A 20,227-nucleotide genomic window follows, 5' to 3' on the forward strand; every position below is an offset into this window, starting at 1 on the left:
CAAATTCATGTATATGTAGTCTGTAGTATAAAATAAATAAATCTCTCTTCCTCGCTGGTCAACATGGAGTTTGCATTGCATCCAAGTTAATCCCGAATGTTAAATAAAATTCCTGCTTCCTCCCACGCCCAACAACAAACAATACACTCGCATTGCTCCCTCCGCCAGTTAAACTATCTCTGTCCTTCGAATTTTCCGCTGCTTCTTGTCGTAAAGCATCTTCTACCTTTTTTTCCATGACCTTTTTTACTGCATCCACTCTACTGCTGTCATACGTTTACTTGTCTGAACCTGTTTTTCGCGCCGCGCCGCGGTGCCGTGCGGTAAATAGTAGGCATTAGATTAACGATTAACGGGCTTCTGCATATTAACGGAAGTTAACGTGTCCGTTAACATTTTTAAAAGTTAACTTAAAAGTTAATTCGTTAATCAAAATGTTAACTTCGTTAATTAACGATTAACGGATTAACGAGTTAATGCCCAGCTATGCCTGTATTATATACTCGCCCACTGCTGAGCACGGGCCTCCTCTACTACTGAGAGGGATTAGGCCTTAGTCCACCACGCTGGCCTAGTGCGGGTTGGTAGACTTTACACACCTTTGAAATTCCTATAGAGAACTCCTCAGATGTGCAGGTTTCCTCACGATGTTTTCCTTCACCGTTAAAGCGAACGATAAATTCACAAAGAATACACACATGATTTTAGAAAAGTTAGAGGTGTGCGCCCTTCGGGATTTGAACCTGCGGACATTCGTCTTGGCAGTTCGTTCCACGCCCAACTAGGCTATCGCCGCTTAAATATAAAGAATAAATAGCACAATTTCTGCGGCGTAAGTTTAACGGTCTTAACATAAAATTTTAGAACAATTTAATAAAATGGGTATACTATATAATATAATTAATATTATTATAAATAATTAATATTGTTTTCATAAAATGGCGATATTTGACATTATTATCACTTTCACTGAAAGAAGTTTATGTTAATATTTCTACTATGTAAGTATTTACTTTTTGAATTGTGAAAAAAAGGCTATATAGGTCACGCATTAATTATTTCAAAGGTACGTCCGTAATGACACAATAAAATTAACGCTGCTTAATGGTTTTGTTAAGTAATTTGGTTATCGCTCGTGAAACTATCATAATATTTACACTAAACGTATCAGTTTACCTTTATGTGGACACCGAAAATAGTCAATCAGTAGGTAACCAATTCATTATTATGATAACTAGCTTTTGCCTCCGAGTATGCTCCGGTGTTTTCTCAAAAAATATCTCTTTCGTAGAGCATTAGATTCGATGATTACGTTTGTTGACCATAATAATATTATCCAGTTACCATAGGAACGTCCGAACATAACAAACTGCTATTTCATATCGGTTTTTTGAAGACAGTGCTACTACTTTGGTCATGCTGATCCGTTTTAAACTGTGGAGAATTTTATCGCAGATTTTATAGCAGTTTTTTATATTTTAATTTTCTTCTGACGCGGCGTCTCACAGACTTTGCAGCCTTCATGGGCAGGGGGTAGACTGAGGTGTTCATCTTCCGAAAAGTCAAACTGACAATACCTACATACAGTTTACAATTATAAGATGAATTTAAAGCAAGTTTTTTCGAGTTTAACATTCGCGTAAATATAAGAAACATATCATCAGTCATCAATAGACATCAAAATAATCATTACGCAAACCTGTAGAGAAATATTGTGTCCATAGCGTGGCCATTTTATTCCCGAAGGGTTAATTTATGTGGGGGCGCCTTGTTTAGTATCCGAGTATAAATTTTCCGTACTTTTATAATATACTCGGATGTTTAAAATGCTATTAAATAAAGTGCGTATTAGCGTAAAAAATATTGGTGTTTTGAAATTACACACTTATGTGGAACATTTAAATATCCCTCTATAGATGGGGACATTGTAAACGTAGGTAGTGGACATTAACATCATATTTGTGTGACTAATGATATCTGCTCACCAGCTACAGCTCTTATCTTAATTGCTATGCGTTAGAGATTAGAAGAGCTGGCTCACGTCGAATCGCTTTTTAAATATTTAGAATGCTGGTCGATTTCAACAATGCAAGTACAAATTCATAAATAGACGAGCAGCCAACATGCACCCAAACAATATTTCATTACAATAATATTTGTGGGTACATTTACCTACATTTTAAGTCGATGATTTCGTGGCCAAGTGTTTGTTTTAACAATACTGCAGTTTCACAAATTTCAGGGTTTTGTCAACGCTGCAACGCCTTTCGTTCCATTTTAATAGTGAGATATAACTCTTTGAGGATTTAAGAAACTTAATTCGACCACACAGTCCAGAATTAAGTCCGTCGCGGAGGTAAAAGAGATAATTTTATGGGTGGGAAAGCTGGTTAAGGTAAAAAAAGCCTTGGCTCGAAAGTTAAAGAATGGGTTCAAATTGAAGGGGAAGAGATAAAGAGTAAAAATTAAAATATTAAATAATAAACGACATCTGAATTAATAATATTGCGACTTGGCATTGTTTTGGCATTAAAATTATCTATTTCTAAGAATAAAAGCATTTGCTAGGCACACAAAAAATTAAAATAACATAAAACAATTTTGGAAACAATTCTTATTATGAAAAACAAAGCTATGCAAATTTAGATTTAATTTAATTTCGCAGTATTTACCAATCTATACAAAATTATAAACAATATCCTATACGTGGACAACGTTAGAGAATTCTTGTTTTCATTTACAGTTTCGTGCCTACAAAATTGCTCTTGGGTAGGGCTTGTTTTTCCATTTGGTTGCATTAAGATTAGTTCAATATAAATAAATTTGAGAGACGGCAGAGTTGATGCTTGATAATAAGGTAAGTATTCAACAGAAAGCGTTCAATTTTTTTCATGTATGTAACAATCGAATGGCTAGCGACACAGCCAAACTGTTGCCGCGCATTTTATTGCTCCAACTTCGTTTGAAATAACAAACATGCTAAGAAATATATCTACATTGTACACACAGAAAAAGTTTATGCTTTTGACTCCGCACATAGAGTCTTTTCCCGAAAAAGAAATAGGTATCATCGAGCGGTTTTTAGGGATAAAAATAATGTATGTGCAATATATAGCTTTCATAAATATTATCAAAATTACATATTTTTCCTATTTTAGTAGAAACTACACGAAACATTTATTTGTGAAATCCTAAATCTGTAAAGACGCACTTGAGGGTACTCAGGCGCGTAACAAAAGAGTTATTACGCTTAAAATAAATAATAATAATAACCGAGTTATGTTTATTATTGCAAGTGGCGCGTTAGCTCTCGGGTTCTTCCGTGAGAATTACCATATGTCTTGTGGGATGTGATTAGGGTTCCTTATTATTGTAATATCGTCACGTACAGTGCGATTCATTTTTAAAACAAGATAATATATTTTTGTATATTCCGGAACGGAATGATTCTATAGGTATATTCGTATCTAGTATATATATATATATATATATCTGCATTCGTTATTGAATTCGATATTAAACATTAAAAACAACATTTAAAACATTTCAAGCGCATGTATAAAAACTGCACCGGTGTTTATTTACTTACCGTTTCTGATTAATGATTGAATACGATGAATTACGATGATGCTTCCATCAATTATTTTGTTGTTATATATTTAAAAAATTATATTCCTTTGTTAGGATTTCGTGATGGTAAAATTATTTTAATATCAAACATGTCTGGAATGCAGGTAGGTAAGACAAAACTTCGCACATTCAGAAAGAGAATAGAAACATAAATAACCAAGAATATTTATAGCCCGACTGAAGATTATCATTTTCACTTTCAAACTTTTAGATACTCTGAACGGAACCCAATGTCTTTAAAATGACTTTGTCTATTTGCGTAATCTTTGCCCTATGTAAAATACTGTAGATTCTCACGTATTAACATATGTATATTAATAGTACTTATAAATGGTAGCATCTCCCATTGGTGTATTGGAAGAGTTTATCAGTTGTAAAACCGGTAAGATCTATATTATCATTGTACCCATCAATATTCATTGAGTCGAGAATAATTCCCGAAATGTCACTAAAAGAGATTATATATGATTTAGATCCATATCCATACCCATTATTTACAAGAATATATTTTCCTAAAACTTCGTTGCAACTACTTCGTAAGTTATGAATCCAAGAGCCGCATTTTGAATATAATTTTAATCATGACGTAACATTCACTACTTCATTAAATAATTTGTACATAGTAAGAACTGACCTACTCTATAATGTTTATAGTAACAAAGGATTTGTTATTATTTTCAAATTATCATAATACAAAAAAATCATAACATAATTACTCACTCTTAAAAGTACTTCTCAGGAACATTGCTCAAAATAAAAGATGCGCAATATTAATTGCGGAAACTTAATAATTCTGGTTTTGCACTGAAGTTCATGTTCGTAAATGCAATTATGAATAATGGTTGAGTATTTTGTATCATCGCCATACGAATACTAAGGTGTATTACAGCGTAGTTATGAATATTTAATTTAAGTACATAATTCTAGGTCTCTTGTAGAAGTTTTCTATATTTTTTGCCGTTACTGAAGCAGTTTCATTTTATTTTCAATACAGTTTCCGTCGTTAGCTGACATTTTTTTTTGCTCTACCATACGTTATTGAAAGATTTAAAACTGAATCAGTTGCGAAATAATATTTTATAATATAATGCGATAGCCTAGTTGGTTCTGGAATGGATTGTCGAGACGAATGTCCGCAGGTTCAAATCCCAAGGACACACACCTCTGACTTTTCTAAAAAAATATGTGTGTATTCTTTGTGAATGATCGCTTGCTTTAACGGTGAAGGAAAACATAGCGAGGAAACCTGCATGTATCTTCTATGAGTATGACTATTTCCCAGAATTGCAATATTTCCTGTAAGTCAAAAATGACAGTAGCGTGCAATTAAGATACTTAGAAAGTACTGCCGTGGGCGCGATCTAAGCGAACCCTTGTGTGTTACATAAGTCTGGCCGTAGAAGACTAAGATGTAATAAAATTTTTGTTCGAACACTATAATGCGGCCATAAATCTGTTTCCATTCCACACTTCAAACAATGTAGATCTTAAACAAATACAAACATAAAAGTGGACCAGGAATAAAAAAGTAATTTATTACTTACCGAATCTATTTGTAAATATGTTTAAAAAACTTTCATGCAATTACATCTAAAACATAAATTTTAACATTTATGAAGGAAAATAAGTAACAGCCTAGGCTAGTATACATTTATTTTTGTTATTAATTAGAACTATATGTACCTACATAAGTACAATTATGATATATTAATCTATAATCAGGGAATTTCAACCTCAAAATACATAGCAGCCTACTCAAAACAATGCTTTTGCCGCTGGAATTAGATCTGGTATTGGTAAATAGATAAAATCATTGAATCAGCTCCACATACTAAGGTGACGACAGGACATTGTATTCCAAGCGAAAGCAAGAAGGACGAGCGATCTATCTTTAGTGTTGAATAGACTACATTAGCGTGATCGAGTGTCGAGTACGCACTTATACATTTTGACGTATAACTTTAAACACCTATGAATGGTAGTTTTAAAGCCAGCTTTCTGCTTATCTTACCTATCCTTTAATGTGGAGTCGATACAAACGTCTTTCATTGTAGCAATTTAGTTATATCGTTCAGTTGAAACTATTTCAACAGTTAGACATACTCACCTACAATTATATATTATTTATTTCCCAATTTAACTTAGACTGCACTGTATAATGCTAGAATTAGATTTGGTAGTATTACCGTACATTTATTACAGCTTGAGAATTGAGCGGGCGAATGATTTTCAAACATTTACATAATATAAATCATGTTCAATGCCCACTTATTCATCTTCTAGGATGGAAACCATTAGATTTTTTCCTATTTAAAAAAATACACTATTGACCATTGAAATATTATTTCTATTTATTTTAGGACTAGTGGGACATATTTCGATGAGTTGTAGGCTTAAGTACACGTTAGTTAACCTTGTAAAGATGTATGCTGTTAATCAACTTTATGTTTTTTTATGGTTGGAGAGCACTGCGCCAAGAGAAATGTGTGAAACGGCTTTTTTGTGACGTTTATTATCCATTTGAGGCCTGAAATCCATGGAACATTTATGATTGCCTGAATTAAAACCATTAATAATTCTTTTGTTACATTTCAAATGTTGTGAGATTTCATATTTTTTGCGTTACCTTATCACTAGAAATTAACACAATAGTAAGTAAATAAATTGTAACGCAAGTTAATTAATGATGAATTCAGCCTGAAATATGGTTGTCTCCACCACAGAGTCCCTACCACGATATCAAATATCGTGGTAGAGACTAGGTAGAGAGTACGTAATTTAATTAACAATAGCAATAATAAAATTATTTTATTTATGGTCATTACTTCTACAGTGATTCATTTGTTTTAATATCGCTCACGTGTGTGTACGGGAGAAATTTAATTTCCTACGGGATGTTTTATGACAGCTTGCGGTACGGTGGATTCTGTAAAAACGCCTACGTAAAGAATTCTTCTGGTTTAATAGGAAATAACATTTTAAAAATAAACCTATATTATTCTCACTGCACATAATTGTTGGAATAATATGCAAAAAGAAAATATATTATATTAAACTATACAATACTAATTATTTGAAAGGAGAATCGTGAAAGATTTTAATTTTAAACAATTTCATGACGAAACTAGCACGACGCTTACCAGATTGCAAGCGAATAAATTTGAAGTATGATTTTAAATTATAAAGTACAACAACATGAAACTAAGATTTTTTTTATGTTTTGCCTGATTGAATTCGTTTGAAACGTTTGACGTCGGTCATAAAAAATAAATGGAATCCCTACTTGAGTTCCTGCCACATGTGTAAAATCATGTTGTTATAATCAGATCGATGTAACCTTGAAATGGGATAAGTTGCGAAGGATGATGATGATGAATTATTCAACATGTTTATGTTTTGTATTTTTTATCAAATTTTAACGAGAATCGCCGCTCCACTCTCATACTTCGTTATAATTAAAGTAAAACGTTAATAACACATCGCATGACAAAATGTATTTAGGTCCTTTAACGATGTAATATGAGTAATGTTTTGCGCTGATTATACTATTAAAAGCAATGTGGTTCAATTCAGTTAAAAATAAATTACATTGACATATATTGTGGGTGAGATGCTTCATTTCATTATCATCATTGGGTTTGTTTTCGTGCAAATTATCACGTTTCATATTACGGTTTTCTTACATAGTATTATAAAAATGATCGGGTTTATATCTATATAAAAGACATTTGAATCAAAGAAGCCAAAAAGAGAAGCAGAAGAAAGTGAACAAAGGGTAACAATTTGCACTTTCTCAATCGAGCGGTCGGCGTTCAATTAATAACGTCCTCGGAGCAAAGACGTTGCATATTCTCAGAATTCACTTGTAAATCTACTTAATGTTGGTATACATAAGATTTATTTTGTAGCAAATGCATTAAACATAATTTATGCGATACACTGTTTCAATTGGAATAAATATGTATCAAATATCTTGGTAATTTGTCAGCTACTAATTTGTCCTCGTAAAATACTTCATACTTTTATTAAAATTATATTCTTGATATATTTTTTATATTATTGTACTTAAAAACAACAATAATATAAAAAAATATATATTTACATTGTTAATCTACTCATATTTGTTACAAAATGAAACTCGCTTTCACGAAACGAAAGGGCCGGAACAATTTCCACTAGACATGCAGTTTCGTGCTACAAGCGATAGCAATTACAGTGCATTTTAGACTGAAATGGAATTTGATTGCAATCACTCAGTTTATTGCTGCACAGTAGAGTATTTGCAAGGTGGAATGTGGGATTCTGACACTTTATTTAGGAAAATCTATATCTGGATTATTACCAAAAGCCCCGTTTTGAACATAGAATTTTGTAGTAACCGGTTATAAGGACTAAATGGTATTGTCCTGGCTAAGTACTATATTATAGTGAACTAATAAACTTACCGCTTATGACGATATTGCATATCAGTTATAGTGACATTGAATTTATCTGCTATAACGACCGATGGTTATATATTTTCACTAATGTAAAATATTATTTGGATCTCTATTGTGATATATGAAGCCAAATTTCTGTTTATATTTTAATCATGCATGTCTTGGCGAGTAAGAGCGCATAGATGTTTTTGCATAGACTATTTACATTCAATTTTATTGCCTTTTGTTTACAAACTATTCTACACCCAAACTTAAATGTTCATTATCATAAAAAATATTTGTCTCCTTTACAACGACTATCGGACAGAGTCTAGTCTAGTCTACATTAGGTGTTCCTTCAATATCGTTACAAACGGTTTTGTTTTGATAGTACGTTTAATTCCAAAAGTAAGTTCCAATTTGCGGTTGTATGTTTCTTACTTGATGAAATATCATTTTTTGTCATTAAAGCAAGCAAAATTGTAGGCAAAAGTTTATTCCAGTATTTGAAAATGCCTAACGCTACAAAATATTTCATACCCTCTTTCAATTGCCGCTATGTATACCTAATGAAAAATGCGCAGGAAATATTGTTAAGACTAACGTAGAAAATTATAAAATTATTATGTATAATAATAGTATTTATTTCTTCTACAGAATGGTACGCTCATGGAGGTTGCGATAGGGGGCACCCAATGGCACCTCCCAACAGGCTATTGCGTAGACATGAAGTACCACAACAATTCTGTGGCGCCGAGGCTAGTCGCTGCTGTATGCTTTCCAGAGGAGAATGTCTCCACAGATGACAGCCCACTACTCTACATCGCATATGCTGTTGGTATGTATGCCACATGTGTTTATGGGAGTCAAGGTCTATGACTTAGTATGTCATTTAAAAAATATATATCGATATTAGAATAAACACTTGAGATATTTGAAAGGATTCAACTCGAACGATGGCTAAATACATACAAATTTAAAAGTATTACATACTAACATTTTCATTTTTTTTTATAATTATTTTAAAGACAAATCATCTTTATATCTATTTAATATCTTTTTAATGCAGGTTAAAAGAAACAAAAGTATCGACTTGATGTTTAACCCTAGCAAAAATTTAAAATATTGCGACACAAAACTAGGTTTTTATCGCAAAAAATGGGCACGACAAAAAAAGAAAACGTAATATTTGCGTTGGCGGGAACCGCATCTGTGTCACTCTAGTTTAGACTCTACTCTCTGGTCTAGTTTTTTCGATTTCACAGTAGTTTCAAATGGGTTTTGGATTGTTATTTTATAACTATTTGTTTGTTGTTAGCACACATCACTCAGTCTTGAGCATCATCTGTTTGAAATGCTGCGAATATGTAACACAATTGTTTATTTTTACTGGGTGGTTCTATCCACAGGTTTGTAGGATAAGATGTTTCCAATAAATTTAATGGAATTCTCCTACGCGTTAGATGCAAATGGTGACCGCAAGTACTACCAAGCAAGAATAAAATACGTTAGATGATGCATTCATGTTTTAATTAATTATTTTCTAAAGATCATTAAAATACGACGTTGAAAGCATTTTTTCTTTACTTTGTTGCTCAAAGGCACACGAGTTGAAAACCCGCCGAATACTTAGTGGTCGACGGCGCGGCGCCTATAAACTTCGGGTATGTCGGTTCGGGCGCACTACCTACTAGGAAACACTCTAATAAATGACGTGTATAAAAAATGTTCTAATGCAGAGATAACACTGTTTGATTATAATAAAGCGGTTTTAAAAACTTGTGTGTATCATTCATTCGTCTGTAATTGTTTTAAAAGTGTAAAAATGTTTAATCACAAGCTCAGATATGCTCACGTATTGATAGATCAATAGTCCAACGGGCTATTAACAACAAGAAATAAATATTGCCAGCGTCGAGGTATCATTAAATGCTTCGTAATCATAAATTTATTAATAGCATTAAATTTAAATTAGTAGTTCGTGTGATGACTGATGATTTGTCTACTAGATAGTGAACAATGTTTATTTATTTAAGGACTAAATAAATTAGGACTAGTGGTACTGATTATGTAAATGTATTATTAGAATTTTATTGTAGTATTAGAATTGTTTTGGGTTTATTAAAATATTCTTATTTTTGTTACAAATATATGGACAAAGGAGATGAAACATTATTTTGAATTAGGTATTGCTCGCGGCTTTACGTGTAAAAGCTTTCCCGCTACATACTTATGTAATGTAAATCACCGTACGACGCTAGCTCTAACCATTTAAAAAATCTAATTAAAAAGTTCCGTTATTTCTCATGAGAGCATTTGCTAATCTATTTATTTTTGTTGAAAAATAGCCTATGTGTTAATCCAGGACATGGTGTACCGGTATGCCACATTGCATTCAATTCCTTTCAAATGTTTTCGCGTTTACTTCTAAAAAAAATAAAAAAATCATCATCAATCAGCATTTCATTCGCATTTACAATGTTATTAGTACGATGTTGGTACTCGGTCAACTCGCTTGTTCATTTAACATCCGGCTATGGGAAAGAATAGTACTTCATGTAATAATTGTTGAATTGGTTTGATATAAATGCTTAAAGGTCACGTTGTAGTTACATTATTATCAGCTCCATAAGTAAGCTCAGTGTTAAAAGCGACATCTGAATTTTGTTTATATTGTTTTTCTGCTAAACAACGCCATATGAGATGCCCGCAGATCCTGTTAATGGAATTTTTATAGTATTTTCTAGTATTTTTGTGAAATAAATAATACAATGACCATAATATAGATATTACGAAACTCTGAATTTGTTTTTTTTTATTCCAAGTCGAGTGTTAAGTTTACTTAGCGACACCTATCGGTATCGTTGTACTAATAAAGTTTTTATTACTTATATTATTTACGCTTCTTTTGACCTAGATCTATTTCACTTTGAAAATTCTTTTCTTAGGTGACATAATCACAGTAATGAAAAATGTTTACAATTCCAAATGTGTCTGCTCTACAACGCACGACATGATACGAAAACTCCATTTACCCATTCCAGAATTAGATTACTATGTTAATATGGCTTTCAAGTTCTGTAGGTATGTAGATGATAGCTCACCTATAGTACTTAAAGTATAAATTACTTTCAATACTCAAAGTATACTCAAAATAAGTAGTATCTAGACAAATTCTGCATCACCGTAATGATGTAGAGTTTGTCTCCACAGCTTTTCATATTATTTTATGTATTTCCTCTATTCTCAACCTCTTTGTATGGCAATTACAGAATTTTTATGTTTTCACGGGGAAGACCGATTTCCAATACCATCTAGCTTGAGGACAGCTGGAAGGTTATGTCAGTGTCACCGGTTTTACCATACAGATTTGAGCCGCCCAGAAAGATAGTAAACATCGAGCGGCTCCTAAACCGAATCCCTAATACACCTTACACCGGATACCAACCATAGCCCCACAGTGACCGTCTTCCGCGTGTTAGGCATGGTTCGGGTTCCTCTGCCTAGTGCATAATTAACCAGCATAGCCGTTCCTGTATACTTCTCCTAGTGTAAGTTGAAGTGGTAAAATCGATCTATTTGTTCCAGGTCTTCTTCTTTCGGTGCCATTCTTGTTAGCCACGTTTCTCGTCTACGCTATGATACCAGAGCTGAGGAACCTGCACGGCATGTGCCTGATGGCGTACTGCGCTGGACTGATCGTAGCATTCCCCTTCCTGGCGTATCTGAAGCTGCATGTTGGTAGAATCGGTGTCGCCATGACCGGTTGTTTGGTTGTTGGTAAGTTTTTTTTTTATATACAAGCACGGCAAAGCTATCCCACGGCACTTGATGCTAAGTGGAGTAGCGCCTGATAGAGACGATTGATGAGAGATGATTATCCTTTGCCAGTTCAATATCTGATATACTCACGCTGAAACGCAATCCCCTTACATGTGTCATTAGAGCAGGTTTGATAACTTTTGTACGGTTGTTGCTATCTGAGCGGATACAAATATCTTACCATCAACTATTCATGTAAGGTAATGGTTGGTATAAGGAAACACTACTACTACTACTAATTTCCCGATGTAATTTCTGTATAGTTATAATAACTAACCAGAAGATCTAGGTGAGACGCTTTTTAACTAAATATCTATTTTGATTTAATTATAATAAGATTTTAAGGAAAGTCATAAAAAGAATGCAAACGCAGGCTTGACTGTTAATATGTACATACTTATATAGTATATCATTTATTTAATTTTAAAGCACGGCTGTATCATAAGAGAACACATCGGTTTAAAAATAATTATTATAGCAATACATCTTATAAATTTTATACAATTGTTTTTTCCTGAAAATTATTTCACTAAATATGATAAACTCAGTTATCCCTGAACGTTGACATAAATAAATATGGGCGTAACCGCGAAAGGCAAGTTTAAATATGCTTTTCGTGGTTTATAGTATTTTACAATCAGTTCCTGGGTCTCGAGGCAGTGTATATTGTATAATATAAGTTGTGACCTGTAAGGTCCTGGGACCGCTCCCCAGATCGAGCATTGTACAGGTTTTTCTAACTCAAAGAATCCGTGATTATCTAGCAATGTTTAGAAGTTCACAACAAGCAGGTAGCCGGTCGTAAAAATAAAACAAATAATTTTAGCAATAGGAAGGTGTGTCTGTAAGTATATTCTGCTGATTAAGAATTGGGCAGTGTGAACTTTGACGAAACAGAGGAATACTTAGTTTGTAATACTGTTTCTATTGTACTTTAATAATGAATATATTGAAGTAGCAAAACAATTAGGCATTATCATAAAATAAAAAAAAAAACACTTTGATTTGATTTGTAGATAATTTATGGTAAAAGATGAAAAAACAAATTTAACTAACAACTACTTACTTAATAAAAAGGGAGGCAAACACAAAATACCCGTAACACTAATGTAAACAATAGGAAATACCTAATTACGCTCTAATCATATAAAGTGTGTCAAATAATGTTAATGCAAATCCACTAATTGGCAAATATCACACTTTATTTCCTGGACAATGATGTTACCGAAACTCCACTCCTATTCACTTAAATGACATTAACATATTGTAATATACAAAATCTAATGTCATTTAGTACTGTAATTTATTTAATTAAAATAGCACCTCCATGGCGTGTGTTTTTAATATAACATGAAGGGAGGTTGCGGACAATTACTTAATGAATCTAAATAGTTTGCGAGTTTTTCTTCGTTTGTCAAATCAAATATTTCTGCAATATGCTTGAAAAGTTGTTTTACTCCGCGATTCCACATTGGTATAAATAAAATTAAAATGTAATGTTTCCTGACCCACATTATTAGTTTTATATTTGAACACCACTCGACATCTATTTACAAATATCTACCTATTCGTAAAAATGTATACTTCAAAATATGCTTCAACATTATTTGCATGAAATATTTTATTTTCGATACACGACTAAGAACGCTTCTACATGTGATGACGTAATATGCGCTTTAACTGGCGCCTTTAATTTTTTCAGCAATTAGTAGATATAATTTAAAGTAAGTTGTGTGCTAAAAATAACCATCACAATATTTTGCGATTGAACAAAATAAAATGCAAATATTTACCTATTTTACTGTTATTTCTATTGTATTCGGTGAAATTGACAGATTGTAACAAGATATTTATTTGATTATAAGATTTTCTTTTCCAGAATCGAGTTAGATCGTAGTTTATATTAACCACTGATGTTTTTATCACTGAAATATATATCTTGTGTTGGATTGCATCTAATTTGTATAATGTTATTTGTTACTTATTTTTCAACCATCTCTGTTCGGTATTATTGACACATTATAAAATCATTAAAATTTTCCTTCCCGGAATAGTACATAGGTGATGAATATTTCTTGTGGGTTATTGGAACTGCATTCTTGTGAAATGATGTAACGCTCATTATACTCATTCGGCTATAAAGTAGACCGCCCACAGATTCTTTGTCTGGTGTAGTACATTTGGGTTAATAGCCAGTGACCTAAGGTTGGGAATTTATGTCTATTGAATAAGAGTTATTTGAGTAGTAGTTAGTAGATAGACAGCCGCGTAGGACTAAATATGATTGGTGTCTATAATATTCGACATAGCTTACAAAATGACTACAGAATCTCTAGATAAATTGACCATGATAAGGCTTTTCTCCAGGACAAAGTATAAACGCGTGCATAATCTGGTGGTAAGTAGTATCCGTGATTCAAAAACACCTGTAATGTATAAATAAGCTCTTTGCTTGAAGGTTTTCCGCAATAATACGAAAAATTAACAAACGCTTTTTCATGTGAACAAAAAGTGCAAGTGTATACTTAATTAAGTACATTTTTTTTAGTAAACTAGAATAAAAAAAGCAGAAATGTATATAGAGTCGATGCGCTACGAAACCTATTTATTTTATTAACTACATATTATACATGCGTTCATCGATATTTTACTGTGGTTACTACGCTTTATTCCGCTTAGTACGTAAGTCATTTTGTAAATTCATTTCAGCATGCAACATACTGAATTAAGCAAAGCGTAATGTGTCTGTATTTCCTGCCGTATTATTAGACCATATTATCCAATTAATTTACTTCAATCAAAAATTTTACTTTGTTCAAAAATATTTTAATGTAGCACAGCAGAGACTAAGACATTTTTATTTAACAATAATTGTCTTTTATAAGCATTAAGTATGTTTTCTTTTAGTCTTATCCACATTTATGAACTATCTATTATTAGATAAATACCCAGTAATAGGTAGTAATAGATATATAAATATATACATATACTACACCATTGTTACATAATACGAAGATAATTTATAACAAGTTATAACTCAAGTGACATGAAGTACATTAGTATAGGTTTTATATCTTTGTTAAATATTTAATTTGCGCAATGCGCATAGCGGCACAACATGTCCAATACGGTTTATTGCCTCTATAAACGTAAAATTATACTGATGGCATAAAAGCAGAGTTATGTGTAATGAGACAACGAGTCAAATGTGTGATACGCAAATATATTTTGTGTAGAGATGAGTTTTCGAGGTTTCTGAAACCCACGACTGAATAGTTCAATTTTATTGTGAGGTCAGAGTAGGCGTGTGATTATTGACTGTATTTTTGACTTAACTACTACTCAAAATCTATATTTTCATACCGACATACACGTTTTGGTAATATTGTTAGGACACCAACACACAGCATAAAACATAATATTATAAGTAAATTATTTCTAGTGGTCATGTTTGGAATGAAAACCTTGCAAATAATATAATTCTACCCACTCTTACCCAGTGCATATTTTGTCATTTTAAGTATACTAATTATACGTTTTATATAATAAAGTACATACACATTGCTTTTATCATTTATTATTCATAGGGCCAATTTTAAAAATATGTTATCGTTCAAATAAATTATAACCTGACTGAAAATAAAAGTGAGATAAATTAACTACTTAATTACAAATAGCTGTAACTTTTAATTCGTTTTTGTGTTGTATTTAACTTACGAATAACTTTTATCTGACTATTAATAAATTAGCCCTAAGGCGAAAAAAATATTTACAATATTACAAAAACAAATCTAATTTCTTTAGATAGGTAGTAATAGATTTATTTACTCAAAACTAAGCAGAATAACGTATAAAATCTTGTGATGATTAATTGAGATTGAAAACTATTGTCTTCTAGGAAACGTTATGAAATATGTTACGAAACTCGAAAAGTGTAATAGATTACGCTCGCCAAAATATCTGAGTTGCAGCTAGCCGAAACAACGTGGGGATATCATTCAACGGGCTTAGAAATATACACTGCTTTGTAGTGTGGCTAAAGAGTGGGTACATTGTTTGCACCGGGGAGGATGTTTACCTGTTCGAATTGGCCAGGAGGCGTTTGGTGTTACATAAACAGACAATGTGATGTTTCACGAACGCATTGATGCTTTTAATGTGTTACTGTGGTGATGTTGCTGAAACGTGGACGTGAATTTTTTTAAGTTACTAAATGGAAACGGAGCGGATTTTTCAATATTTGCAAATATTCTAGCATCTATGATATTTAAAAAATAATACGTTGTATTTATTAGTGACAATAATATAAGAAATGGACGAATGCCTTATTGATTTTACTGAATTTCAATGTGAAAAAACGATTGTATTTCCCTTTATAATGATTGAACAAACAAAAATCTTTTTAATATTGCTTTGAATGAAAGAGACGAGCTTGCTGTTCACCTGATGGTATGCAACACGACCGCCTAAAACAGTAGAAACACCATCCAACATGTGGATTTACAAAGTATTGTTTGGTATTCCTCTGCCTTCGCTAACCTGAGATTTGAGATGAAGTCTTACTATGTCCAGTACATATACTGGCTAAAACGTTAGTAGTAGTATTGTTTTTATGTAGACCTCCCGACGTAAAAAACAATACTATTGTAAACTACTACTACAAACATATTAATGTAATATAAACATATTAATATGATTATATTATTGACTAATTGATTAAATAAGATAAAAATACCTACAGCACTACAACAGACATATTTATATCTTATCACAATTAAGAGCAATGTAGAAACCTGCTAGAATTGTGATCTAGAACGCGTTGCTCGGGTTTCTTGTATAATACACAAAATCATAATTCATAAAAAGTAAGAAGTTTATGCTTCCTCGGTCGTGGTTGTAAACCATAATGTTGAGACGAAATCCGATAAGTCGAATTTTCGACCAAATTATGTGCGCACAATAATTTTATTACAAATTACAAAATCGATCTTTCTGCATTATAATTGGTATATTCAAAATAAATATTAGTCCAAACGGTTCTGGCATCTCATTATGACATTTTTTATATCATTGACCTACTATCAGCTTCTTATAAATACAAAATGTCTCGTTTTGATGATTCTTTTCATCTTCACCTGTATGACAGTCCGTTTCCTGGCGATTTTTGTTTATTTTATATTTATCGTTTGTTTATATTTTTTTCAGCGTTCATCGTTTACTACGCATTCCAAACCAGCTTCTTTTGGCTGAACGTGATGTGTTTCGATATTTGGAGGACGTTCAGGTAATTTAAAGATGTTTTAACTTCGATTAGTATATCTTCCGTTCTATTTTTGAATACAAAACATATTAACCCTATTCTATATTCAAAACAACCTATTAAATATTTAACAAGGAAATTGTTTTATGGGCTATAAGTAGGTGAAGAAGGTAGAGATTTTATTACCTTGCCCAAGTATTTAATTAATGAAAGTACAGGTATAAAACACATTTATAATATCAATAGATTAACAATAATCAAAAAATTTGTGTCGAAATCTCATTCATTCCACATTCCATCTTAACAATCTATAATTGTTTTTTTATTCTGCCTACAAAGTAGATTGTTTAATATAGTACTAAACTGCAATTTATAGCTTTTAAGAGTCTCCCTTAAGCTCTTTTAGCTTAATAGGTTCATTTAGCAGTAGCAGGATTGATTAATGATTTCGATCTTGGTAAACACAACGGATGATGATCAATGGACGATGAAGATTAGTTTTAAGAACAGAACGTCAAAATGTATTTTATTTTTTAAAAACAAAAAGGTCAATAAACATGTCCGTGTGGGTGGATGAACCCAGGTAATCAGTGCCGTTAATGTACCAAAATAGTTTTTTTACACGTAACATTTAAAATATGTATCATTTTCCTTAAATTTGCGACCAGTTTCTCCTTCCGACTTACATCGATTTGAGAGGCCTTGTCCCGGACAAATGGTTTTAAAAAAATATATTAGGATATATACGTGTCTATCACATCGCTATCGTTCTCTTCACGCGCTGTCAGGTAAAAAGCTCAAAGTAAAAAGGCAAAAGAAATGGCATCATCTGATTCGACGCTCCTTATGGGAGACTCTTAAATATTCAGTCAGATTGTCATCCCTAGAATTAGCTATGAATGACAGAGAACATTAAGTTATCTGAAGTCAATCAGGAAATCACATACATTCTTACAGGATCAATCCAACAGCACATCTTGACTTTTGACTTCGTGCGTGGTTCATAAGGCACACAGATCGTTAGCTTGGAAAAACACAGAGAAGTAAATATTTCTGTGTAATTTGCCAAGAGCCATGTGCAATGCTAAAATTGCACGGACCATGCCGAGTGTTCGCCTATAATACGTCTAGGAATGGAGCACAACTATTCATAAAATCGATGTCGTTACGCTTTGTAGCTTTTAATACATTGTAGATTCCTAATACCAACTGTTTAGGCGATGTATGCCATGAACTGTTTTTTACATTGAACACGTAACAAGATATGTTGATGTATTATAACAATTCCTATGTACTACTTAAAAAATGTGAAATGCCTTGCAGATCAAGGACGCCTCATCCTTCTGGTGACAGAACCAAATTGTAGGTCCCCAAGTGACTGATAACAGGTTGTCTGTGATAATGGCATGTTTTATGTTCACCATTCGTTGTTGTTTACTCCTAACGGAATGACGTTTATCCAACGTTAACCAAAGCATTCGGTTTTCCAGCATGTTTATGTATTTCGTATTTTTATCCAGTAAAATATTTCGTATCTATCTACTTATTTCTAATATAGCGTCATAATGTGGTTAAAAGCATACATGTTATGGCCCTTTTAGCGAGTCTTCTTCACAATATAATAATATTTAGTCTCTTTAATTAGAAGATTTCGTGAAACTATCTTCGTTTTATATGAATGAGGTAACATTTATCAATATCACCCAGATAAATCGAACAATATCGTAAAGAAAACCTACAATATATTGTTAAACTCTTGCATGGCAAAATTAGATGAACAGTTTTGGGTAGTTGATATTATTTCTAAAGTAAGTAGATAAAATAAAGCGTTTATTATATGACACCGAGCGGTGAAGCTCAGCAAGTCTTAGGGAACATTAATCTTTCTTTGGTATTTATTTGGTATGGAGATAGTTTGAGACCCTGGGACGTAGGTTACTTTTATTGTTAAACTAGCTGACCCGACAGACGTGGTCCCGTCTTAACTATGAATTTGCAGCGCGCATTCTGTCAATCGCTGAACTTTTCTTAAATTTTCTAACGTTCCGCTCAACTTCCTTATTTTTTTCTTTCATAAGATCCTTCTCTTGACAATAACAAACACAACAACAACAAAAATTGTGAACTCGGTCCAGCCGTTCATGCGTGATGGCGTGACCAAGGGAAATAGGGATTCATTTTACCTATATATATAGATATGGACTTTTATCAAAAACTCTTTTCGATCGGGCGAAGTCACGAGCAAATGCTAGCAGAGTATAAACTTAAACCTCTAACTTGCACGTCACCGAATAATGTAGTGGAGATAAAAACGCAGTTTATGAAAATTTATAGCTGGCCTATTTTTGGCGGCGGCCATCTTTCTAGTGCCAGTATGCAGTATGCATTTTAGTCGTATTTTTGCTGGTGGCCGCTCGCATAGCGACCACCGTAGTACATAAGGTGTCAAATATATATAGTGGTTTGTATAAGTGTGTCGCATTCCGGAATCAGCCCGTGTATATCCGGTTTCAATAGGCCGGCAAATTTGTTACTGTCGAGGGTACATCATTTCTCGTCAGTACACATTGTATTTGGTAGACTTCATACACTCAAAATTCAGGTATGCAGGTTTCCTCACGATGTATTCCTTCACACTCAAAGCAAGCGATAATTCACAAAGAATACATAGATAACTTTAGAAAAGTCAGAGGTGGCTTGGGTTATGAACCTGCGGACATTCGTCTTGGCAGTCCGTTCCACAACCAACAAGGCTATCACCGCTTGCTACTGTTCCCTCCATAATTAATATATGATATACTACCAAGTACCTACTATATATAAATATGTTTTTTCACAGACCCACGGCAGAGCCAGTAACCAATGGGAAAGTCAACGGTACACACCCGTTCAAAATAAAATCAACGTAGAATAAATAAATTATTTCATATTTTGCCTTTTATTTTCCAAATATAAAGTAATCTGAGTTTTGCTATTCAGTAATCAGGAGTCTGAGAATTTGTGCCCGATATGGCGATAGGCTCGCCCTCCATCGTATCATGGGACGGAATACACAGTGGAAATTAGGTGTATTCGTTGCGCCTGCGCCTACCTTTTC

General features: G+C 32.9%; 1 protein-coding gene across 1 annotated transcript in view; it reads left to right on the forward strand.

Annotated features, from left to right (window-relative positions):
• The window catches only part of LOC115439844 (G-protein coupled receptor Mth2), a 58,868-nt gene that overhangs the window by 9,287 nt on the left and 29,354 nt on the right, over positions 1-20,227 (forward strand). Inside the window, exons 2-4 of the mRNA XM_030163870.2 lie at positions 8,706-8,886; positions 11,637-11,828; positions 17,076-17,154. Coding sequence (XP_030019730.1) covers positions 8,706-8,886; positions 11,637-11,828; positions 17,076-17,154 — 452 coding nt within the window. The remainder of the gene's footprint in view (positions 1-8,705; positions 8,887-11,636; positions 11,829-17,075; positions 17,155-20,227) is intronic.

Source organism: Manduca sexta, chromosome 14 (assembly GCF_014839805.1).
Source record: "Manduca sexta isolate Smith_Timp_Sample1 chromosome 14, JHU_Msex_v1.0, whole genome shotgun sequence".
NCBI lineage: Eukaryota > Metazoa > Arthropoda > Insecta > Lepidoptera > Sphingidae > Manduca > Manduca sexta.